At 48.9% G+C, this 25,707-nt stretch overlaps 2 protein-coding genes and 1 long non-coding RNA gene across 3 annotated transcripts in view; 1 reads left to right on the top strand and 2 right to left on the bottom strand.

The window, feature by feature from the left end:
- Window positions 1-8,167, top strand: part of LOC115537439 (calcium/calmodulin-dependent 3',5'-cyclic nucleotide phosphodiesterase 1A-like) — a 38,679-nt gene extending 30,512 nt beyond the window's left edge. Inside the window, 4 exon segments of the mRNA XM_030349372.1 lie at window positions 265-485; window positions 808-1,245; window positions 1,739-1,795; window positions 3,396-8,167. Coding sequence (XP_030205232.1) covers window positions 265-485; window positions 808-1,245; window positions 1,739-1,795; window positions 3,396-3,562 — 883 coding nt within the window. The 3' untranslated portion in view covers window positions 3,563-8,167.
- A 694-nt stretch (window positions 8,168-8,861) lies between these two features.
- Window positions 8,862-12,273, bottom strand: LOC115536911 (uncharacterized). Its single transcript, XR_003974736.1, has 4 exons — window positions 12,115-12,273; window positions 11,164-11,278; window positions 9,282-9,442; window positions 8,862-9,014 (listed from the first exon to the last, which is right to left on the bottom strand). It is a non-coding gene; the product is annotated as an uncharacterized LOC115536911 (long non-coding RNA).
- A 725-nt stretch (window positions 12,274-12,998) lies between these two features.
- Window positions 12,999-25,707, bottom strand: part of itprid1 (ITPR interacting domain containing 1) — a 23,789-nt gene continuing 11,080 nt past the window's right edge. Inside the window, exons 8-18 of the mRNA XM_030349716.1 lie at window positions 25,564-25,707; window positions 24,628-25,082; window positions 23,414-23,474; window positions 20,364-20,464; window positions 18,879-19,850; window positions 17,037-18,782; window positions 15,550-15,677; window positions 15,331-15,442; window positions 14,658-14,915; window positions 14,062-14,112; window positions 12,999-13,866 (exon numbers count right to left, since the gene is read on the bottom strand). The exon at window positions 25,564-25,707 is cut by the window's right edge and continues 59 nt beyond it. Coding sequence (XP_030205576.1) covers window positions 14,065-14,112; window positions 14,658-14,915; window positions 15,331-15,442; window positions 15,550-15,677; window positions 17,037-18,782; window positions 18,879-19,850; window positions 20,364-20,464; window positions 23,414-23,474; window positions 24,628-25,082; window positions 25,564-25,707 — 4,025 coding nt within the window. The 3' untranslated portion in view covers window positions 12,999-13,866; window positions 14,062-14,064. The remainder of the gene's footprint in view (window positions 13,867-14,061; window positions 14,113-14,657; window positions 14,916-15,330; window positions 15,443-15,549; window positions 15,678-17,036; window positions 18,783-18,878; window positions 19,851-20,363; window positions 20,465-23,413; window positions 23,475-24,627; window positions 25,083-25,563) is intronic.

Below are 25,707 nucleotides of genomic sequence, written 5' to 3' on the forward strand. Positions count from 1 at the left end.
AAACACCTGTCAACACAAATTCTAGTTCAGCTCTAAAGACCACTATCCTGTATGTCACTGGAGATCCATATATCTATATCTACATACGTATATGCTGAGGATAGTACTTCCTGCCAGGGCTGCTGATTTACAAATCGTATCATATAACATTTTGTTTCTTCCTCTTCTTCTTCTTCTTCTTCTTCTTCTTCTCTTCTCCTTCTTCTTCTTCTTCTTCTTTTCTTCATTGTCTTCTTCTTTGTTCTTCGTGTGTTTGCACCTCAGCCTGACCATCCTGGGGGCCGTGGTCGGGGCCGCGGCGGGGGACGTGGCCGGGGCCGTGACCGGTGGAGAGAGCAAGCGCTCCAGCGTGAAGAGCACGGCGTCGGAGGGCAGCGGCGCCATCAACTGCTCCCTGCACACGGTGGACTTCAAGAGCTTCAAGGGCACCTGGAGCGAGGACGTGAACCGGAACCGCGAGCGCTGGAAGGCCAAGGCCACCCAGGGTAGGTCCAGGCTGGGGGGCTCATGATAGGTCCAGGCCGGGGGGCCAGGGTAGGCCAAGGCTGGGGGGCCCACGGTAGGTGCAGGCTGAGGGGCCCAGGGATCCCAGGAGCCCCTGAGGTGTCCCAGGAGCCAGCCAGGGTAGGTCCAGGCTTGGGGCCCAGGGGGTTCCTGGGACATCAGGGGCTCCTCAATATTTATCGGCCAAAAAGATCAGACTAGTCTTGATGAACTCAACTGAAGGACATAATGGGCCTGCATCAACCTCAAACTTGACTAAACCTCTTTCTAAATTTCTCCACCTTGCCTTCTTTATTCCTTCAGATCTGGCAGAGAAAAGCAAGAAGGAGGGCGAGGAGAAGGCCAGCGAGGGAGCGAAGAAGGAGGGGGAGGAAGCTGAGCCTGGCGACAAAGCCAAGGAGCTGGGGAAGGAGGTGGAGGCGGGGAAGGAGGTTGAGGTGGAGGTGGGGAAGGAGGGGGAGGGGGGAAGGAGGGGGAGGCGGGGAAGGAGGGGGAGAGGAGGACTGAGGAGTCGGAGGAAGGAACCAAGGCTGACAAAGAGGAGGAGAAGGAGAAGGAGGAGAGCAGGAAGGAGCCAGCGGAGGAGAAGCCCAAAGAGGAGGGGGGGGATGGAGATCCAGGGGGGGGGGCGCGGTCTGGCCCCAGGACCGGGACCCAGGAGGGGTGTACGGTCCAGACAGGTTGACCCCACGGAGTCGACCCACAGGGACAACAAAGGCGAGGAGAAAGCGACTCACAGTGGTAGGTACTCAAACAACCGACGCAGACACCCTTTACTGAGGTCCTTCACTGAAGCACCATGAGGAGATGGTGCTTCAGTGATGCATTGTTAGCGAGTGCCACCAAGTGGTGAGGCTGACACATTACACATTGTCCTTGAGCTTTATCAATGACACTGTTGTTTCAGAAGACATCTAAGGCAAAACACAGCTTCCTTCAAAGCTAAGACGTTTTCAAAGAATATTCGAAATTACATGAAAAAGCTCAGTGAAGAAAGGCAAAGAGAGTGTGAATGATGAAGAAATAAAACTACGAAGGAATGACGTGAAACAAGTAGGATGTAGTAGCATGGCTGAAGTGGACGCCCGTTCTGTTTCACAGCATGAAGCATAATGGGTTTAAGGTTTTATATTGAATGAAGACTTTTAAATTGATGATAACAAAAAGGGCTCCCCACCAAGGAGTTGTGTTTCACTTGGATTGTTTGTGACGCTTTCCGTTCACCCCTACGTAGCAGAAGATTCCTCCATCACAGACACCTCGAGTGGCACAGAGTCCGACTCCTCTGACGGTAAAGCATGTTGGGGCTCACTCCTACAAGGGCACCGCTACTTCCCCAACAAGCACACATTGCGCTCATGCTCATGTACGGCGTTCGGCCGCTGCTCAACCCACGGCTGCAGCAGCATTTGATTTGATTTGATTTATGGTCGTGCCAATGTGTGCCGGTGTCACTCCATCACTCACACGCCTTTCAGCAGCACGCGTTCCTCTCTCCCTCTGTGGTCCTCTCCTTTATTTCACTTTATCCGCTTCTCCCTTGAGCTTTAACCCTGTGTTGCCATGGTGACGATGTGCATCTGAAAGGATCCTCCTGCCTATTCCCTCTGTTGAGCTCCCCAGTGATGACACACAGACGCACACACGCACATACACAGACACGCACACACACTGACGCATGCACGCATACACACACACACAGACGCATGCACACACGCACACACATGCACATAAAGGCATGCACACATGCGTACACACACACATACACACACACACACACACACACACACACACACACACACACACACACACACACACACACAGGCACACACACTAATGCACGGACGCACGCATGCATACACACACATCTAACCCTCGTGTCAGTCTGTGTTTCTGTTATTTGTCTGCGTTGATTGGTCCTGAACCATGTCTGTCATGTTGTTACCTCCTAACCTCCACTTCTTGGCCGTGGCAACCCCAACCTCTGGAAGTCAAACGCATGCCATTGCATGCATCTTGTAATGATTCAAATTGTGAAGAACCAATCAGCTGTGATCACCTCCCATGTCGCCTCACGTCGCTGAATGGCAAACTCACCTGCATTGAGATAACCGCACGGTTCCTGCCATGTATCACATGACACCACACAGTGGTGATGTCATCACATCAATGCTGGTCTTACTGGGCTGCTTGTGCTTCTTTGGATAAGAAAAACAAAAAGAAAGTTTATTTGTAAATTAGCCCATCACGACTTGCAAACCATCCAAAATACCAAATACAGAGTGATGTATTATTCAGCACTTGAAAACCATCAGATGAATATTATCCTAGCCCTAAACAGATCTGCTTGCTTTTCCCCAGTGATTGCTAAAAGGTTTCCTTCCAAACTGAAAGTAAAATTAAATCAGTAGAATTGATCTGTTTGTTCGTGGCTCAGTTCCAAACTGTTGACTAGTCCTAAAAGAAGCTCTTCTCTTCTTCGGCTGCAGGCCCAGAAAGTCCCAATCTTCAGAAAAATTGGGCATAAGCTTTATTGGGCTCACTGAGGTCCACATGCGTTTCCCTGCAAAGGGTGGAGTCACGGACTGGTGTTTCTGATCACCTATAGGACCGGCCCGGTACTACATATTTAAAGGAGTTGTTTGGAGACTGAGCGCCCAGAGGCTTGAGGGCTTGGAAATGCACAATCTTTGTTCACTGCTTTCGAATACGTGGAAGGCCAATCTTTCCTCCCTCACATACATTTCTACAATTGGAATGGGACCTTTTAGTCTGTTTTGTGGTTCTATGGTAGCCAGTTGAGCACTGGTGAGGGCAGCGGTCTCAGACTGATGGAGCGGCTCTGGGATGACCCTTGAAGTGTGCCATATATATTCCCTCTTCTTCCCCAGCAGAATCCAAAGAGACAGAGGAAGAAACAGACGAGGAGGAGGAAGATGATGATGATGATGATGATGATGATGATGACGAAGAGGAGGGTAGCTTCCACAACCCTTCAGCAGGGCAGCTAACCACTGCTGCTGCCGCCTCTGTCCAAGAGACAAACTGTCCTTATTAAACACTCTCTCCATCTCTGGGCAGGCACATTGCTTTCTCTGGGGCTTGGTGAAACTGTTTGCCTTCATGAGAGCGCCACCTGGTGGAGACCAGCATCAATACAGGATGGTTTCATCGACACACCGTTTCATTGATTTGAACCTCTCTCTGTCTCTGTCTCTGTCTCTCTCTCTCTCTCTCTCTCTCTCTCTCTCTCTCTCTCTCCTCTCTCTCTCTCTCTCTCTCTCTCTCTGTCAATACCCTGTGGTATTTCTTTGACCAGTTTTTATGGGTATTGTTGTTGCCTGAAGGAAGTGTTTATCGAAAGCCTGGCCTGATACTTCACTAGCAGCCCACCAGACCAAGGCAGGGCCCCTAGAACACTCATAACAGTGAGGGGCCACTAGAACATTGAGGGCCCCTAGAACATTGGGGCCGTATCACGGGCCCCACTGGCTGACCAAGTGGAAGGCGGGTGATTGGATGGGATGTACTGGTGGATGGTAGTATTGACTGCTCAACTCGGAGGTGGTGAGTGACCTTTAGGCACGGTTAGCTTCAGAGCCCTGAAGCCCAGCCCTGTAGGGAAGGTCTTAGTGGGTAATCAAACCCGAGACTCCGGCCTCTTCCTGCCTTCCTCATAAATTTCTTCCAAAAACGGATGCGTTCTTTAAATGCTGAAATGGCCTACATGCGCCTAGTTAGAACATGAAGACCCCCAGAGATTAGGACTAAACCACCTCAGAGATTAGGACTAAACGACCGCAGACCCCAAGAGATTAGGACTAAACAACCTCAGAGAATAGGGTTGAACAATTTTAAAGATTAGGACTAAACCACTTTAGGGATTAGGAATAAACCACCTCAGAGATTAGGAATAAAACACGCCCTGGCTAGGAGAAAGTGATGAACTCTAATCTAGATGTCAAATTTTCATAGAATGTGTTTTTATTCTCTGTTTGTTTCACAAATTTTGTTAAAGCTATTTCCAAACAATGTTGATTTGCCATGCAGTTGTTTGCTAGAGTGATTGAGTGAGTGAGTGTGATAATGCTACAATGAATGAGGTCATAAGTGAGCCACTGGCTTTGAGAGCTAATGACTAAAAGCCATGGTGTCTTGCAGCTCTTAATAAGATGTAAATTGTCTAGAATCGATATATCTAAAAAGATAAAAGATTGTTGGAGCATTCAACCCTTTAAACCCCCTTCACCTCCCAGCTCTCTGACTCAGCAGTTTGGTCCAGTTTAGAGATGGTAGGTTGGTTAGAACAGAGAGTTGATGCACAAGGTAGGACATTAGCTTATGTTAACAAATGGTTCCTTATGGGGGATACGTGGGCTTGGGAAATAGAGCCTCTAAAAGGGCAGCTGAAAAGCACAGGGTATCTGCTGAAAAGCACAGGGTATCTGTTGGTTATTGTGTAATTAGCACAATTTGTAGTCGGAAAAAATAAACTGTAAAATGACACCGATTTTTGTGACGCAGTTGAAAGCCAAACATGCGTACTGCTGGGGCTCTTTCCTGACATCAGGTCTTATTAATACAATGTCCAAAACAGACGCCACTGTTATGAGTTGGGTTCTGGTCAGATGTGTCCCGTGTATCTTGATAAAAAAAGAGTAACTTCATTAGCTTTGACTGGCCATCATAAAGCTGTTAAGTTGATCGTCTGTAGTATTTACAGCAAACTCAACTTTTTTGTTGCCCATAACAGATGAATACCATAACTCAAGCTTAGCATTTCATTATATCATCATTTGTGTTGTCGTTTCTGTCAACAGATTGATTCACATGTATTGGCGTTATTCTTTTGATTTACTTCTGTGAACGTTCTTCCTCTAACTGGGAGGTGAAATGCACAACGCTTGTTTTTATTTGCAACTGATCATTTTAGGTGTGAAGACCTCACAAACAAATGGTACATTTTCAACCCTGATATGCAGAACTTTGTGAAAATATTTTGCTAGAATCTGCCTTTTATTGTAAAGATTGACTGTTTGTTTCCACAGACATGTAGAACATTTCTTAGTTCTGTTTAAGTACGTTTAAAGCAGATGCACACATATAACGCAAGACAAAATCCCCCCCCCCCCGTCAGATATGTAATGGCTGTTATAGGAATATGTAAATGACACGGTCTTTCTTTGCGCAATTCAAAATGTCCTTCTGAAACACTGTGAGGAGTTTCCTGTTGCCTTGACCAAAGAGAGATAACGACAGACACAAAGAAATCTCAAGCTGATCTGCCATGTTTTTCGACTTGAGTTGATGCGTTTTGTTTTCTATGTTTGCCTTACGGTCAATGTGAAGTAGGTTCTCTCTGCAGAACCTGGGTGTTTCCCCCAGCTTCCTCTCATTATCAGTGTTTGGTTCAACTACAGTGGGGCGCCTGTCATGTTCTTTGTGAATACTTTCTAGCCTTGGCTCCGCAGTCCCACAGAGGTCCCTCCATCGAAGCAGCAGTTGCTTTGAAGTTGGCAATGCTTCATAATTGATCAACTTACCTTATAATCATTGCATGATATTCACATGACTTGCGTCATGTGAATGATGTATGTTAAAAAACATGCCCATGGGTTTACAATCTCTACCCACAAACCTAACAGATATTCCAGAAGGCCACATGCCTTAGACGTCGCTGCTACTACTGCGGTCACGCCATCTGCACTTATGAAAACTATGGCTCATCTACATTGTGTTGTACAGTAAAATGCTCTTTGGGGTGCAAGTGCACCTCGTAAACACAGAAGTATGCCCTCAGAAAATGGGGAAGGATTCGATCTTATCGTTATTAATTTAAATAGTTAAAATACAAGTTGGATTGGGGAAGCTGAATATCAACCATCTTGTCAGCCTCGTGACGTGTCCACTGGCCTGTAGAAAAAAATCGGCCCAAACAACTTAGACATCTCACGATGTGAGAGCTGCTATTGTGAAACTACTACTACTTCCACTGAGGACCTAGCCTGGGTCACATGCAACACATGACTACATTTTGACCACTGATTTATTTTTTTATCATTATGTATTCTAACCTTTTATTACCCCAGTATTTCACCTACCAGTATGTCCCTAAAAATCCTGTTTTATTCTTGATTTGAGCAGAGAAGTGAGTGTGAACAGCAGGCCTAACTAGCGTTTGCAGATTTGCACCTGTGCTTCTGTTGTGAATACAGTGTCATTTTTTCAATGGATTGGTTTTTCTGTTTGTTGCTAATTGTTCCTTCTCATTTGTACACGGTACTTCATCAAATCACCCTTCCCTCGCCAAAGGGATGGGACATGTATGACATGTTTGGTTCTGATTTTGGTTCAAATGTGGTGATTTATTGCACTCATTGTGCCAATAAAACTGGACTCAAAGGGCTCAGATCCTGGCTCCATGTCTTCACTGGTATCCTGTAGGAAACGTAGCCCTGAAGATACAAACACAAGAGAAGCTACACAACTCCACATGACATGTTTCAGAGGTTTTGTGCCAAGATTAGATTGTACACTTCTAAAGGGAGTAAAGAGAATGGCGACTGCTCATGTGATCTTGTGTGATTTTAACATTCAAACTTACCCTATGTGAGTTCATATGGTTTAGGGTAGGGCATTCAGAAATGTATTTCACGTTGTTTTGCAATGGAATTTGACTTTGAAACGGTAATAATATAAGTTTGAAGTAGGAGTCTTACTTCAAATGGTCAAATCTCACGATGTGATCCTGAGAGAGCGCTTTAACCCAACGTTTAAATCTCCCTTGTTCTCAGGTTCGGAGGAGGGCTGCGATCTGATTCGCTACCATAAACGACCCAGCTACTGTGCCAACTCCTACCGCCCGGCGAGGGTCAAAGTGGTGGACCTGCGGCCCACCGACCCCCGGAGCAAAGCCCGACGTCTGCAGCGGATTTCCCTCCGAAGGGGGAAGTGACCTCACAGCAGGGCCCACCTAGGACTGAACATTAGGGGTCCTAGCCCCTTAGCACCTCACTAGACAGGGGAAGTGACCTCACATCAGGACCCACCTAGGACTGACCTTTAGGGGGGCTTAGCCCCTTAGTACCTCCTACTGCAGGGGAAGTGACCTCACAGCAGGGCCCACCTAGGACTGAACATTAGGGGTCTTAGCCCCTTTGCACCTCACTAGACAGGGGAAGTGACCTCACAGAAGGGCCCACCTAGGACTTACCTTTAGGGGGGCTTAGCCCCTTTGTACCTCCCTCTGCAGGGGAAGTGACCTCACCGCAGAGCCCATCTAGGACTGACCTTTAGGGGTCTTAGTAGGGGCCCAGATAAGATTGACATTTGATTACATCTAGGTGGTTACAAACTATTTTAGAAAAGTCTAAATGGATGGAGATTAGAAACAGTCCAACGCATGGTCTGACGTTGCCCCTGCAGCTCTGTTGTAGACCACCGTAGAAAGACAGGTGTCGATCTGGACATTGATGATAGAAAGAATCAATGGCAATTTGTGTTTTATGTCGTGTGTAAATGTCAATATTGTCATTTAGATTATAATTTTCAGTTTGTAAAGTAAATGTACATTTCTGGTCGTATTTAGTGCCTTAACACTGTATTTAATCCATTGTGTCTGCCCGTTAAAAAAAAAGTTTAAAGTAAACTGTTCTCATTCTGATCTATGTGTTATCATTGAGTTTGGTCCTCTCTTGAAAGTGTGGTAGAAAAGGTAGTGTAAGGCGGTTCATATCTATTCAGAATGACAAACATGATGTAAACACATTTGTGGTTTAGTTCTTATGTAGTGCTCAAATGATAAGTTAATTGATTAATCGTTATGCAGGACTGTCAAATTATACATTTACTATCTTGCACCAAAAGGTCTATAAAAAGATAGGTTAGGCAATTTGGAGTAAACAGAGTAAGGTTTTCTTCACTTGTTTATGTCTTTATTTAATATTGACCTAAATTGCATTCAAAAGTAATATGCCACCATAATTATGGTTACATCAGACTACTGAACGTCCATGGCTGCGGTACAGATTGGAGAGATGACACACACGTTACCCATTCGGTATTTAGCAAAACAACTTCCCTGCGTTGATTTTTAGCCCCCTGTCCCAAAACAAGGAGATCGTTAATCGTTTCATGATAGGAAGGCTGAACGAGCCATATTCAAGTCTGTATGACTATTAAACAAAAAGGAGAACATGTGGAAGCTGTCAGAAAGCAGGGCTCGGACTGCAGGTGGTCATCAACCCCTGGAGAGCGAACTCATCCAAAATGAGCCTGCTGCCCTTTTAAAGCATGAACCTTGGAAATCAGTTCAAGGAAATACTTTTCTTTGACAAAAACACACATACTTTGCAAAAAAAGTTTGAAAGCTACATTTAATCGAGTTGCCCCAACGAAAAAACCCCATTGGTTAAAAAGAGTTCAAAGAGCGCTGTTTCTCTACTCCCTCCCGTTCCTCTCCTCGTCCTCCAGGAAGACGCTCGGCCTCTCTCCCATCAGCAGCCGTATGCCTACAAGACAGAAGGGACAGGGTTTGAGGTACAATGAGCTGTTTGATTCGGTTGTTGTCCGTTATGTTCACATATTGCTTACTGCACACTGGACCGACTAAAAGCTAAGAAGCGTTCCTGGGGTGAAGACCGGGACCTACGGAGACATCTGCACCCAGGGCATGGGGGTCCCCAGACCATGTCCCCTGAAACAGGGGCCCTTGAACCCCCGTGTGTCTGTGGGTGTGAGCGGGTGCCTGAGGAGGTCACCGTGGGGGTCCCCCTCACCGGGTATGTGTGGCGGGGCGGTGAGGACCGGCGTGTCCTTCCTGCGCGGTTTCTTCTGCTGGTCCGCTCCGTGGGCCGGTACCCCCGCGGACACGGCGCCGTCGCCGGCCTCCCGCGTCGCCATGGACCCCTGGGCTCATCGGACAGGTTCACTTCCTGGTCTGTGCGGGACACAGACCGAAGCGAAAACATCCATCGCCTTGCTGTGAGAACATGAGGACACTGAGGACCACTGTGTTCTGCATTGTGTTCACTGTTGTGTGTTCTGCATTGTGTTCACTGTTGTGTGTTCTGCATTGTGTTCACTGTTGTGGGTTCTGCATTGTGTTCACTGTTGTGTGTTCTGCATTGTGTTCACTGTTGTGTGTTCTGCATTGTGTTCACTGTTGTGGTGTTCTGCATTGTGTTCACTGTTGTGTGTTCTGCATTGTGTTCACTGTTGTGTGTTCTGCATTGTGTTCACTGTTGTGTGTTCTGCATTGTGTTCACTGTTGTGTGTTCTGCATTGTGTTCACTGTTGTGTGTTCTGCATTGTGTTCACTGTTGTGGGTTCTGCATTGTGTTCACTGTTGTGGGTTCTGCATTGTGTTCACTGTTGTGTGTTCTGCATTGTGTTCACTGTTGTGAGTTTTGCATTGTGTTCACTGTTGTGTGTTCTGCATTGTGTTCACTGTTGTGAGTTTTGCATTGTGTTCACTGTTTTGCATTGTGTTTCTGTAAGAGAATGAAAAGGTTGTTCTTTATATGTTGTTGGAAACTCAATGAAAACAAGACAACGCATGATGTGGATGAATGATTAAAAAATGTATCAAATCTATTATAGTGTGTGTGTGGTGTGTGTTAGTGTGCGTGTGGGGTGTGTGTGTGTGTGTTGTGTGTGTGTGTGAGTGTGAGGTGTGAGTGTGTGTGTGTGTGTGTGTGTGTGTGTGTGTGTGTGTGTGTGTGAGAGAGGAGAGCCAGCCCTGTCCTGAGGCATACTGGCGTCTATGAGTAAGGTTACAGAGCATCTTATCTGGAGCACGTTAATGAGCAACCGAACACTATAATCAATGCTCTGTCTCAGGGTCGCCATCCTCCTCCACGCCCATAGACCTCTAACCAAGCTGTTCCTACTCCTCCCGTTCGCAAGGGCTTTCCGTTCTGATGATAGGATCTCTCTCTCTTGTCTATTTTCTTTAGAGGAGATAATCTCTCTCTCTCTATTGTTTCTATGGAGGAGAATCTCTCCCTCCCTTGCTCTCTCTCTCTCTCTTCTATTGGTTCTAGATGACAGGATCTCTCTCTTTGTTCAATTGTTTCTAGAGGAGATAATATCTCTCTCTCTCTCTTCTATTTTTCTAGATGAGGGGATATCTCTCTCTCTTCTATTGTTTCTGGATGAGTGGAATCTCTCTCCCTCTCTCTCTCTCTCCGTCGTCATCTCTCTCCTCTCTCTCTCTCTCTCTCTCTTCTATTGTTTCTGGATGAGTGGATCTCTCTCTCTCTCTCTCTCTCTCTCTCTCTCTCTCCTCTCTCTCTCGTCTCTCTCTCTCTCTCTCTTTTCTATTGTTTCTGGATGAGTGGATCTCTCTCCCTCTCTCTCTCTCTCCTCTCATCTCTCTCGCTCTCGGCGCTCTCATCTCTCTCTCTCTCATCCATCTCTCTCTCTCGTCTCTCTCTCTCTCTCTCTCTCTCTCTCATCTCCCCCTCTCTCTCTCTCTCCCCCTTCTCTCTCTCTCTCTCTCTCTCTCTCTCTCTCACTCCTCTCTCTCTTCTCTACTCTCTCTCCATCTCTCTCTCGTCTCTCTCATCTCTCCTCTCCTCTCTCTCTCTCTCTCTCTCTCCCTCCCTCCCTCCCTCCCTCTCTGGGGTCTAGCTCTGTTTCTCCTGGCCGTCCACTCACAGGTACAGCTGTCCTCCTGAGCGGTCGGTGGTAGTCTCTGTTCGGCTCGGCTGTCCGGGGCGGAAACACACCCGCTGGGCCATGACTGGTGACGACCTCCCCCGCCTGGAGCCTTCTGGGAGCAGAGGAGATCACGTAACGACACACGGGCCCACACGCATCAATTATTCACCAGCACAGAAAGGCCTTTTCTGCCCTTCTTTGTTTTGCTCTCTCCCTTAACCTTGTGACGAACCAGAGATGTCCCTCCCAGCTCCCAGTGTCTCATATGCAATCGCTAGTTGCTAGTGCCGCTACGTATAGCCCCCCCCCCCCACGTCCCCCCCCTCCCTCCTAGCCCTACCCCCCCCCCCCCCCCCCCCCCCCACATACATCAACTCCAAGTATGTCCAACTAAATGACATCATTTCATTCATGTCCAGCTAAATTACATCATTTCATTCCTGTCTAACTAAATTACATCATAACATCATCTCAGTTCTGAATTTGAAAGTGGAATACCCTTGCTTTTGAAGATCAACAATGCCAGTTGCATTGCGTCTACAGTCTAAAATACCTGACTTTGGTATTTTTCATAGAATTTGTTTTTCCAGTTGCCCTTTCAGAAAAGGTTGGAACATTATTGCCCTCCTTCCATCACTAACCACAGCAATTCACAAAAGTCTAGAGTTTACGATTTCGCGTCTGACGAGTTTGTCTTTGTAATTGAACTGATTCCAGGGTTCTCTTACATTTACAAGTCAGAGCACTTAAGAAAGTGTATAGGGCAGAGATGCACACACTGACAGAAGATCTCAGAACAGACGCAGATAAGGTTGATGAGTTTTCCAGGGGCAGGCAGATGGACATGGACGTTACCGCTCAAAGTAAGGAAACCTTTAGAACAATACACCCCTTACAGCCAAGAACACCTTAAATACAATCACAGCAGGAAGGAAGTAAAGGTCTTACCTTAGCAGTGTAGCTGGCCACTAGACAGACAGACAGCTGGACAGACAGACCGATACAGAGAGACAGTTAGAGATGGAGGGAAGGCAGATGTCTAGTTGGTCAGCGTTGGGACACAAAGCCCGCCTCCCTCCTTTATGTACCCAGGAGAGGAGCAGGTCCCACCCCTTTGTCTACTCATCCATCGTTGCTATGACGACATCAAGTACCCCTGCTGCCACCTCAGGCTAGCCTTCCCACAATCCACTTTGATATCCAAACACCAGCATACAAGGGAACATCAACATGTTCCTAAACAACCTCATTATAATAATATACTATAGTACTATGTCGTGCAGCGTTGATTGTGTTTTGAGTTAATCGAGTTCAGTTAATTATGCAGCATGTTATTGAAACATTGAAACAATAAAAATTTGGATAAAAGAATATCCACTTTGAAAGAAAAACAAAGAACATTCTATGGAGCTCAAATGTAGCTCGAAAGAAACAAAATGTGTGACTAATGTATTCATAATGAATTCAATATATAGATAGAAACATAAATATATTACCACCGTATAAGGCTTTCACAAATAAACCACTCAGGCTGTTTGATGCTGTGGTGAAGGAGCCACACACCACCTCTTCACCTTCAAGTGTGTGGAGCCTCCAGCTCTATTGTTCCAACTCTCTGAGAACAAGAGCATCACTTCTTACTTCTCACAGAACACACACGGTACTGAAACACGGAACCATACTGTATAAATAAATACAACAAATATTGCATTTTTTAAATTCCATACTGTTGATGATAATCAAAATGTGTGGTTAACAGCCGAGCTTGATTCATGCTCTGTTCATGATCAACCATGTTGATGGTTTATAACCATTAGAGGACACAGTTCATATCTTGTGGTTATAGTTGTATTTGGTATAATTTCCTCAGTTTCATTGCTGTGGTATTCATGTGCAATGTTGATACTCAAATAAATCACACTTCCCTAATTCATTACATTGCATTCATTTATTTCTATTTCTGCCTTTGGAAAAGTCTTAAATGGAGTCGAGTCTTAAGATTGAGGCAAATCTTAAACATTCAAAATCATATAAATCACATGTTATAAAGATTATGAAAATATTATGTGAAATGTCATTTGGAATATATTACTATAAAAAATACATACAATGTTATGTTTTTAAAAAGCATGGACTAGGTCACCATTTTGTTTCACTCAACAATTTACATTGCTTTATATTTGCATAATGTTTGGAGCTGCCAACAATATATATTATTTTTATTTCTATATACATTATAATAATGATGAATGGCAAATGGACTGCACTTATACAGCACTGTTCTAACCAGTGGCCACTCAGAGTGCTTTCCAATATCACCTTACATTCACCCATTCAAACACCTATCCACATATTCATCCACACATTCAAACACCAACGGTGTGTCAACCTTGCAGACAGCTCGTCGGGAGCATTCAGGGTTAGATGTCTTACTCAGGGACACCTCGACACTCAGCTAAGAGGAGCCGGGGATCGAACTAGCAACCTTCCGGGACCGGGTCCACATGACACCCAAAACGCTAATAATGATGACTTCTGTTGTTTCCTCTTCATATCAAACGTCAATCCCTTCTCTAGTTTCCTCTTCATATCAAACGTCCATTCGTTCTGTCGTTTCTCCTTCGTATCAAACGTTCATCCATTCTGTAGTTTCCTCTGCGTATCAAACAGACGGCCGTGGAGGAAGACTCTTCAGTCGCACTGGAAGAAAAGTCCAAACAGTAAAGTATTACTGCTCTACCGCTGTAACTGAGACCAAAAGTCCAGGGATATTCTTAACAGATTTAATACAAACGGCCCTATTTATGCTACTTGGCTGGTTTGATGATTACTGAATTTAGTTGTGTTGTGCTGTAATATGTAGTTAATATTATAAATTATAATAACTGCAACTACCTCTCATTCCAAGGACTCTGCATTCACAGATGGACGCAAGGAATCTTTTAGCTGGAAAACAAGCAATAAAACATCATTAATATACATAGGAGATAATATAGTATTCAGCAAAACACAAGCTAAGTTCCCCGAGTGTTCCCAGCACAATAGAAAAAGGAATCCATTGGCACCAACAACACCATTGACTGAGTAAAGAGCATCCGATATGAACAGCTGGACCGCTCCCTTAACACAGCAAAGCTAGGAACCACAGTGACAGTTGAGGGTTCAAGGAATGCCTTTAGTATGTTGGAGCTGCATTTAAGATATTTTGTCCAAGTGCATGTACAGTTTTACAAAGCAATGATTGTAAAATGAATCAGTGATAAAAACATTTCAAAGCAATACTTGTATGAGGCTAGGTGTTCAACCAAGGGCAGGATATTGTAAGCAATCTATAAAAACGTTAAGCTAGTGAAATGAGTCTGGGGGCCCCTCCCGGAGTTGGCTGTTCAGCCAATCCCATTTCTACCCCTTACCCCTTCCCCTTACCCCTCCCCCTTGTTTTGAAGGGGTAAGGGGAAGGGGTAAGGGGTAGAAATGGGATTGGGCCTTACTCTCTGCAGGAAGCCCACGAAGTCCAGCTTGTCCGGTTTGGTCGTGGTGCAGTCCAGCATAGGACTGTCAAGGGCCGGACCCCCGGGGCTGGGCAGGGGGTTGCCCTGCTGTTTAGGGGCCGGGGACAGGCTGCACTGCGTGGAGACGCTCCGGACGGGCTTGGTGGCCCCTCCCACGGGGAGCGTGATCCCAGGGGGGGGGAGGAGTCTGAGCTGGGAGCAGAGGAGCGTCTGCTCGTTCAGGAGTCGTTGCATCTTCTGCTCAGGCAGAAGAAGTCAAACACAGAACCAGCCTGTTAAAACACTTAAGGATAGACATGATGGAAGGTTCAAGTTAGATTTACTGTCGAAAAGGCTGTGCTAGGGTTGGTTACAGCTCCTGATCTGCAGAGGTTGGTAGTAACGCGTTACATTTACTCTGTTACGAATGCTTGAGTGAATTTTTGGATCAATTGTAATTTTAGGGCTACTCTACCCACCTCTGCTGATCTGACCCCTACGCTGTAGTGATAAATCTGGGGAAGCTCTGGCATAACGTGTTTCGTTGTGGTAGATATTTTGACGTGCGTAAATGTGCGTGTGATCGCGTAAATGTGTGTGTAAATGTGTGTAAATACATGTGTGCGTGCGTGTGCATGTGTGTACAAGTGTGTGTGCGCGCACGTCAACCGACCATCTGGAAGTTGTCGTCGTAGTGGTGCGTTAGCTCCTTCAGCTGCAGCTCCAGCTCCCCGGCCTCCTGCTTCACCTTCCTCCTCAGCTCTGTGATGTCACACACCTCCTCCCTAAAGGGTGGGGGAGCCGGTTAGCACCTCCCCACACACAGGGTGGAGCAACATCCACCTGACGGAGGCGGACAGGGTACCAACATGTTCCTACTGAGCACCATCACCTGACGGGGGCTGACAGGGCGGTGAAGACGGAGGCCTGGTCGTCAGACACCTGCTCCTCGATGTCCGCGAGCACCACCCGGAACCTCCTCAGGGAGAAGATCATGCTCTCCAGCTCGTCCTGGGAATACTGGAGCGGGAGGGACAGAGATCAGGACTCGTTACCGACGGACCCACAGCTGCTGGTGGCCGCCAGGGGTTCCTGCTGGCCAGATGCTGCAGTAGGAGCTGGATTCAGGGTACTTGGAGGTTAAGACTGCAATGCTGTGCCATGATTCTGACATGTTGTTGGCCTGCTTTCGTTTTTGAATTAGAAGTGTTGTGAGGCCCAGCTCCTCTAAATGTCCAAACTTTAAAGTCATCTCAACCATTTGTCAGGTGAGTTGGATATCGAAGGATATGTAAACACATGTTATCAGTGTTTGTCCATACAGGAGAAATAACAGGCACACGTTATCCCTACTTCTGATCAAATCTGGGTTCAGAAAAAGGGGCTTCTAATAAATATGATGTAATATGAATTAAGGCAGGGGCTACATAAGAAGCTGAATAGCGACCTGAGAGAGAGGCAAAAGAATAGGACAAGTGCTCTGCAAATGCAAATGAGACATTGATATGGAAAACAGCTGCGCTGTCGTGAAAGGTGTTTACAAGAATCACAACGCTGTGACGTAGCAACCAGTAGGTTTTGTTTAGTGGTCATGGAAAACCAGAGAGATCGCCCATTGTCAATCTTGCAGCTCATTGGTGCAAATTGTATAAAGTCTATCAGAAGAGCTTGTCCTATTGGCTGAAATGGAGCATTTATTTGGTAATATTTAGTATGTTAATTCAAAACAAATAAGCAGAATCATTCGACCAATGTAATCCCTTCCAGTCACTATTTCGATTATTCTGCTTGCTGGTTTGTTGTTTTTTTATTTTATGCCCGATGAGCAAGAATTATAGGCAGAAAAAGATGTGACATTCGTCTTAATCTTTCTAAAATGCACGTTTACATAGCATATTTTAATACTTTATCTGAAACAAAAATGGTGTTTCAACAAAACAGACGCTGAGCCTTCCTCCTTTTGTAATCATTGTGCAGAAATAGCTAGAAAAGTGAAAATTTAAAATCTTTTTTTCGTCTATCAATGAGTCTAATGTGAGTTGAAGTAGTGAAGAACGAAGAAGGAGGAAGAAGAAGACGATCAAGAAGGAGGAAGAAGTAGACGATGAAGAAGGAGGAAGAAGTAGACGATGAAGAAGGAGGAAGAAGACGATGAAGCAGGAGGAAGAAGAAGACGATGACGAAGGAGGAAGAAAAAGACAATGAACCAGGAAGAAGAAGAAGACGATGACGAAGGAGGAAAAAAAAAAGAATGAACAAGGAGGAAGACGATGAGGAGGAAGAAGACGATGAAGAAGGAGAAGGAAGGAGACGATGAAGTAGGAGTAGGAAGAAGACGATGAAGAAGGAAACAACCCTATGCCACCGGCTGATGCTCACCGGGACGCTCTGTGTGCTGTGCGCTCTGCGGAGGCGCGTCGCCCCGCAGGTGTGATGGCGCTCGCAGGAGCAGCAGCACGCCTGATGGCCCTCTTCCGACCCCTCCCACAGGTGCTCCTCCAGCCGGCCCCGCCCCTCTCGGCTGTCCTCGTCCTCGTCCTCCGCCCACAGCCCGGTGTCCAGCGACACCGAGGTGGAGCGCAGGCTGGAGGGCGACCCCGGCAGGCTGTCCGTGGACCAGCGGCTGGCGGACGCCGTCCTGAGGGCGGGGTCGGAGGAGGAGGCCGTGGCGGGTCTGAGGGCCGTCGCCGAGGCCTCGACCCTCAGGGAGCCCTGGCTCTGGGAGACCAGGAGGCCGCCCCAGGCCGTGCCGTTCAGCCCCCTGCGTCGGAGCTGCAGGTCGGTCCAGGACTGCACCGCCCGCAGGGGGGTGGAGGTGTCCAGGCAGGGGAGGGAGGCCGACATGAGGGAGGGCCGGGGGGGCGCCGCCGCCGGCGCGTACGGGACGTCCTTCCTCCGGACGATGTGGGACACGCTGCGGCTGGACGGACACGAGGGCATCTGGACCGACACCGAGCCGCACCTCCTCCGAGGGGCCGGGGGGGGCGAGGAGGGGGGAGGGGAGGCCGTTTCCACGCCGACGGGAGCGTCCGCATCCCCGCTGGGAAGCGTTTTCAACCGGTCCGGGGTGTAGAAGGAGGAGGAGTCTAAAGCAACTGGGCCAGCGGGGGAGGAGGGGGTGCCGCGGTCTGATTGGCCCAGAGCCGGGGAGGTGGAGGCCACCCGGACGGGCTCGGCCCAGTAGACCAGGCCGTCAGAGCCCAGCTCCAGACAGATGGCGTCCACGTCGCCCAGCTCGCTGTCCGGCGACGAGCCGTCCAGCGAGGTCTCAAACACCTCATCCAGGCTCGCCACGGCGATGGGGCCAGTCAGCCTATGGGTGAGGGTCACCCCGCCGCCCCCCGTGTACACAGCCAGATCCGGGTCATCTATGTGCGTTTCCAGAAGTCCAAGGACCCCACCTGGAGGATCACTTCCTGCGGCACCTCCTTCAGAAGGTTCTGCGCTCTCCACTGCGTCGATGTCCGTCTCCAGGACTTCCTGGAGTCTCCTGGACTGTTTGCCTTCAACGGCGAGTGTCTCAAAATGAGTTGCAAAATCAGTGCTCTCTAGCTCATCTAGATCCGTCTCCAGCAGTCCGCCGTATCGTCCATGGGGCGCTGGGTCTCTGGCTTCGGACTCCCCAGCCGGGGCCCCAGCGAGGGTCCAAGAGGCCCTCCCCACCTCATCTAGGTTAGTTTCCACCAAGTGATGACCTGATCTTCCAGGACGTTCTCCTACCCCGTGTTTTGCGTCGGCAGCTGTTCCCGTGCCCTGAGGAAGCCCTCCAGACCCTGGGAAGGACATCTCGGCTGCATCGATGTCCGTCTCCACCATGAGAGGTAACGACCCCGCCTTCATCTGCGTTATCTCGGCGCCACCAAACGGAGGGTAACGCCCCGACCCGGTCCGGAACGCGTCCCCGGGCCGGACCCCGGCCGTATCCTGAACCGTGTCACGGGGCCTCTCGCCGCTCTGCTCCACACCCCCGCCACTGCTGCTGTGAGGCCCCAGAGAGCCGCACTCTGGGCCCCCAGCCATGGGGTCCGTCCTCCCCGGGACCACATGTCTGACAGGGGAGCCTGGAGAGACAGGGGGGCCTGGAGAGACAGGGGGGCCTGGAGAGACAGGGGAGCCTGGAGAGACAGGGGGGCCTGGAGAGACAGGGGGGCCTGGAGAGACAGGGGAGCCTGGAGAGACAGGGGGGCCTTGAGAGAAAGGGGAGCCTGGAGAGACAGGGGGGCCTGGAGAGACAGGGGGGCCTTGAGAGAAAGGGGAGCCTGGAGAGACAGGGGGGGCTGGAGTGACAGGGGGACCTGGGGGGCCAGAAGAGACAGCGGGGCCTGGAGAGACAGGGGGGCCTGGAGTGACAGGGGGACCTGGAGGGCCTGGAGAGACAGGGAGGCCTGGGGAGCCAAGGCCCTCCAGGACAGGATCGTTCGTTGTCTCGTCGTCCGGACGCATTGCGGAGACTGCAGAGCGCTGGCGGGCCGGAGACACACTGGACTCCCCAGGAGGACGGAGGCCAGGTCTGGAGGCCGCCGGGGGAACACAAGACCCAGCTGGACTCACCGCTCCCTCTGGAGCTCCAGTCTGAGCACTGCCGCTCCCTCTGTGTGGCTCCTCCCCTAAAGAACCGCTCCCTCTGACTGGCTCCTCCCCCAAAGTACCGCTCCCTCTGACTGGCTCCTCCCCTAAAGAATCGCTCCCTCTGTGTGGCTCCTCCCCTAAAGAACTGCTCCCTCTTTGTGGGTCCTCCCCAAAAGAACGGTTCCCTCTGTGTGGCTCCTCCCCTAAAGAACCGCTCCCTCTGACTGGCTCCTCCCCTAATGAATAGCTCTCTCCGTGTGGCTCCTCCTTTAAAGAACCGCTCCCTCTAACTGGCTCCTCCCCTAAAGAACCGTTCCCTCTAACTGGCTCCTCCCCTAAAGAAACGTTCCCTCTGTGTGGCTCCTTGGGTTGGTTCGAAGACGTGGGGGTGAGGTTGGGGGGTGAAGGGGTGAGGTTGGGGGACGCTCTGTCCGCCGGGGGGTCCGGAGACGAGGGGAGACACGCAGGAGGGGGAGGAGCAGCGGTGTGGGAGGGGGCCTCTGTGAGGGGGTGAGGGGGGAGGATGGAGGGGGAGGGGAGGGAGGAGGGGGCCGGTGAGATGTGGTGAGGGGGGAGGGTGGTGGGGGAGGGAGGGGGGGTGTCCCCCGACAGGACCGCCAACGTCTGCAACAACACGAGGAGAGGAACAGGCTGCTTGATGAGGAGCTCAGAAACACTCTGCTGGGACAACACTGGACTGGCCGGACTGGTCTGACTGGTCTTACTGGTCTTACTGGCCGTACTGATCAGACTGGTCGTGCCGGTCAGACTGGTCTTACTGGCAGTACTGGTCAAACCCGTCTTACTGGTCTTACTAGTCAAACTATTCAGACTGGTCGTACTAAGGACCAGCCCTTAGTGAGTATCTTGATATTAAGGACTAGCCCTAGTGAGTATCTTGATATTAGGACCCTTAGTGAGTATCTTGATATTAGGACCCTTAGTGAGTATCTGGATATTAGGACATTTAGTGAGTATCTTGATATTAGGACCCTTAGTGAGTATCTTGATATTAGGACCCTTAGTGAGTATCTTGATAGTAGGACCCGTAGTGAGTATCTTGATAGTAGGACCCTTAGTGTGTATCTTGTGGTGTTAAGGAGTGTATTAAGCAGGAGCTGTCAGAGTGAGGAAGACCTTGATGAGCTCTGGTCCTGGGTCGAGAGAGGGTACAAAGGGTTCCTCCAGGAACCCGCTGCTGTCCGACTGGGTGCTGTTGGTTCTGACCAGGCCCCAAACTATCGGGACACAGGTGGGGGGGGGGGACATACACAACATTACATATAAAGTAAGCTGTGAACAAAGTGTCAGCTTAAATAAGGGCTTTGGTGCAGCACTTGCGTCGCAACAACCGTGGACGATATTTATATACTAAACAGAGCAGTAAGCCATTTGTGAGATGCACTCCATCTCAAAGGTTAAAAACCACACTGTATGTTTAAAATATGCTATTAAACATGGAATCATCTGGAATTGATCCGTAGTATCTTCGGTAGTGCTTTCATTGTTATTTAGTTTTTCTGTCAAGGTGTACGAATTTTCATGCCATTTAATCCAACAGGGCATAGTATTTATTTTCGATTTGAAAACGGCGTCTTCTTCTCTGGTGATGAGCTGGGGTAACATCAACAAGCACTCTTAGTCTCATGTTCTCACCTGCACATGATCCTATGAACACATGAGAGGCTGTTTACACAGCAGGCAGATGATCAAATTATGTAAATGGTGGCAGAGGGCCTCTATGACTAACTTTGCATTTAAAAAAAACAACAATTTTCACTTTGAAAGACCAGAGTTGCAGAAACCAAACGAGAGAGACCAACAGAACAAGACAAACATAACGCTGGGTTGGTGAGAAAGAGACAGAGACAGCAGACAGAAGGTAGCAGCAAGGCTCTGTTGTATATAGAATGAAGGAACTGTTTGAACAAGGGCTACTTTAAGCTCTTGAGTCATGAGCCAGGCATCTGCTAGGGGAGTAGGGAGCGTCATCACGTTGCTTTGGACCGCGGGCATCGAACAGGGAACACAGGTCCTGTTTGGGTCACTGCCTGGCGGGGCTGCTACTGTTTAAGATCTGATCCTCGAGCCAAACTCCATTAGTGCACCATTCGTCAAGAGCCCAGACTTTAGTACAGAAATATTTATACTGCAACACAAACACCTTTTCCAAACGGGGATGACCCTCAGCCGAGGGTGATTTAAATCACTCTTAGAGCTAGGGTAGGCAAGGCATTTTTTTCTCATATTTGTGGAAATTCTCTTCACATCCCGACATAAATCAATAAATCAAATGCTTTGCCAAAGAAATGAAAACCATCTGGTTCCTGTGGTCGTCACAGGCTGTGATAGGCTTCTGGCCGTCCAATCGCTGCTCAGAACCGGAGTCTTCCTCAAGGCGAGGCTGACCTATTGCTGAAGCTGGCGCGCTAGTCATGTGATTTGGGGGCGTGGCTTTGGAGGTGTGGGATTTTTCTCCAAAGGTGGGAGGTAATGATGGTAATTCAACTTAACCCTTTGGCAGGGTTGCCAACTTTGGGACTTTGGCTGGAGTGAGACTCTAAAATATTAGTGTGAGCGGCTAATTTTTTGGACGACCCTTAACCCTAAAAAAATGTACTAACAAAATAGTCCTCGTTTAGTATAAAGCCTCATCTATGAAAAAAAGTTAAAGAATGGAAACGCTTTTTCAAAATGTACAATCTGGGCCACCTTGAATCATTTGGGGAATTTAAAAGTGCCACTCGCCCGATTCTCAAGTATTCCAAGATATACCCTGGGCTAGGCTCTACCCCCTGTGAAAATCGACAAGATATACTATTTTGTATAGGCCAACGTCCCACCAATATTTATACCACCTGCTTACTGTCTATATGTCATTCATGGTTTTATTTTTATAATTTCTATTTTACTTTACATTTAATTCTTCATAATTCAGGCATTACAGAACTTTCATGGTCATAAATAAAAAATACGAACTGCAGTTTAATTTCTTTGTTTGTTCTTGAATTGACGTAGAATGGAGAAAAGGCTCATGGGATTGGGAAATGCGTTTATCCAATAAACAGATGGAGGTCAAGTCTATTTTCGGAAATGTAGGGGGATATATTAGTGGCCCCACGTCGAATGGTATGACCCAAGATACGTCAGACAGAGAAAGCGCGCAAATTCGACGGTACCACCTTGTCATTTGTTTACCCAGGTGCCATGGCAACACCATTGCTACCTCTCATTGGCTGAATCTTTGAGAACGTTGTAGACTCAATCGATATAAGGTGGCGGGGAGACGAAGCTCTGTTCGTTTGTATATTTTATTTACGTAACCATATTTTTGTTTTATGTTAAAAAAAAAAAGAATCAAAGAACCAGTTCTTCTTGTTTTGGGGAACAAGTTCTTGTCGTTCACGTTCGGGATTCATTCGTTGTGAACGAATCGGTCGCGACCGACCCGTCCCCAGACGCGCATCAGTGGGCTCCGACTCCGGCTCTGAACTCTCTCTGACCTTTTCAAACGCAACTTAGTATCATGTGCGTGGTTTTCAGCGAATCAACGATCAGAGAATACTGCCGTGATCACGTTGTAGGTAGGCAGATGATACAGTAGTCTGCTCCCGCAGAAAATGAACGGGAGAATTTTTTATTTTGGCGTGACATTTCTTGCGTGTGCGTGACAGTGTGAGATTGATGGTGAAAGCGTGAGAGTCACGCCAGGGGCGTGACTGTTGGCAACCCTGCCTTTGGATTCCAATACCAAAATGTTTTCATTATTCTACTTTTGTCTCATGCAGTAAAATATCATGATGTAATACAATTACGCAAGCAATTCATAGTAAATCAAAAATCCATCTGGTTTTCACTCAATCACGCTACAAAACCACAAGATAAAGAAACACAAAGTCAAGCAAACAGAGCCACACAGCAAGTAGTGCTGGTTCTACGATGCAACCTGAACGCTGCTTCACGAGGAGAACTGAAGAGAGCCCAACAAAGAAAACAAGGCGGTCATCGAACCTACAGCACCACATAGTAGAGAGTCCCAGAGAGCACAAAGCTGAACTAAATAATACAATACTATCAAAGCCATTAACAAGCAATAACACAATAAGGCATTGTATTACATTTTACTTATTTTTCCATTTAATAAAAGGTAGCTGCTGTTAATACATAATGTAATTCAAATGTCTTACCCATGTTTTCTGGTCCTCCGGTCATCCCACTGACGACACTGCCTTCGTCAAAACTCTGGATCTGGAATGGGACAAACACGATGTGACCATGTGGGAAACCCCCCTCATCAACCCCTTACATCTACCCCTTATCATCCAACATAACATCTCATCTAATTTGGATCTTGATCTGAACATTTAGCTAGGCATTTCCATTTCGTTCGCATAGCACCAGCTGAGGCATACATCGAAAACTTGGTTGCAGGCCAAATATTCTTGAACATTTCGGGATGTCTCAAAGGACTTCCTGCCAAACCTCCTTTATCTCAAAGCACTCACTGCCATACCTCCTCCATTCTGAAGGACTCACTGCCATACCTCCTCCATTCTGAAGGACTCACTGCCAGACCTCCTCCACTCTGAAGGACTCACTGCCAGACCTCCTCCATTCTGAAGGACTCACTGCCATACCTCCTCCATTCTGAAGGACTCACTGCCAGACCTCCTCCATTCTGAAGGACTCACTGCCAGACCTCCTCCATTCTGAAGGACTCACTGCCAGACCTCCTCCATTCTGAAGGACTCACTGCCATACCTCCTCCACATCAAAGGACTCACTGCCATACCTCCTCCACCACCTCCACTCACTGCCATACCTCCTCCACCACCTCCACTCACTGCCATACCTCCACATCAAAGCACTCCCTGCCAAACCTCCTCCACATCAAAGCACTCACTGCCAGACCTCCTCCACCTCCTCCACTCCCTGCCATACCTCCTCCATCCTGAAGGACTCACTGCCATACCTCCTTTATCTCAAAGCACTCACTGCCAGACCTCCTCCACCTCCTCCACTCCCTGCCATACCTCCTCCATCCTGAAGGACTCACTGCCATACCTCCTCCACATCAAAGCACTCACTGCCAGACCTCCTCCACCTCCTCCGCTCCCTGCCATACCTCCTCCATCCTGAAGGACTCACTGCCATACCTCCTCCACATCAAAGCACTCACTGCCAGACCTCCTCCACCTCCTCCACTCCCTGCCAAACCTCCTCCACATCAAAGCACTCACTGCCAGACCTCCTCCACCTCCTCCACTCCCTGCCATACCTCCTCCATCCTGAAGGACTCACTGCCATACCTCCTCCACATCAAAGCACTCACTGCCAGACCTCCTCCACCTCCTCCACTCCCTGCCATACCTCCTCCATCCTGAAGGACTCACTGCCATACCTCCTCCATCTCAAAGGACTCCCTGGACTTCCCAGAGCTCCTCTTCCTCGGGGGGCCGCTGGTGTCCAGGGGCAGGTCCTCCTTTAGCGGCTCCAGCCTGAGCGCCCCGTCCTGTGGCTGGAAGGCCCCCGGCACCTGGGGGAGCAGCGGGTCCTGGGGCCCCTGCTCCTCGGCCAGGGGGCTCAGTGCGGCCGGCCTCTTGAGGCTCAGGGCCTTCTTGTCCCCTTTGAGTGCGGCGGCCGGAGCCCCCTCGCCGGCGTTGCCCCCGGCCTCCAGGTTGAGGGACATCTTGGAGGCCCGTCGGAGCAGCAGGCCCACGCGCCGCCTCCTCTCCTGGGCCTCCGCCGGGAGGGTCTTGACCTGGACGGACCCGTGGGCCTTTGGGGGCCCCGACCCAACCAGGGCGGTGAAGGCTGTGGTCACCTGATGCAGCACCTCCAGCTGTCTGAAGCGGTCTGAGACGCAGAGAACAAGGCCCGAGACAGACAGACAGACAGACAGACAGGGGAGGAGAGGCACACAGACAGAGAGACAGACAGTCAGAGAGAGATGGTAGGAGAAGCAGTCAGACAGAGAGACATGGGGAGGAGAAGCAGACGGACAGACATTGGAGGAGAAGCAGACAGACAGAGACAGAGACAGAGAGAGATAAAGAGAGACAGACAGAGAGAGAAGCAGAGCGAGAGAGACACAGAAAGAGAGGGACAGAAGGGTGAGAGACAGAGTTAGAGAGACAAAAGGACACACTGATGTTTGGTATCATTCTCTGTAACCATAATAACCAGTCGGGTAATAGAGGTCCTTGTGTCGTCATGGTATCCTCAAAACACCGAGCTGTGAGTTAAGGTTACGGGGGGGGGGGGGGGGGGGGGGGTCCTTGTGTCGCCACGGTAACCTCCTTAGGCCGAAGTGTGTGCTCTCTGCAGGACCACTCACTGCTGACGTCAGGGTTCTCCAGGTCGAGGCGGCTCTTCTGGGCCTCCAGGAACACCTGGATGTTGATGCCGCGGGCCTGCGACGGGGCGTTGATGAACCGCGCCGGGATGCGATCCGAGATGTCCGGCTCGTCGCAGCCAAAGC

This window comes from Gadus morhua, chromosome 23 (genome assembly GCF_902167405.1).
Source record: "Gadus morhua chromosome 23, gadMor3.0, whole genome shotgun sequence".
In the NCBI taxonomy this organism is placed as follows: Eukaryota; Metazoa; Chordata; class Actinopteri; order Gadiformes; family Gadidae; genus Gadus; species Gadus morhua.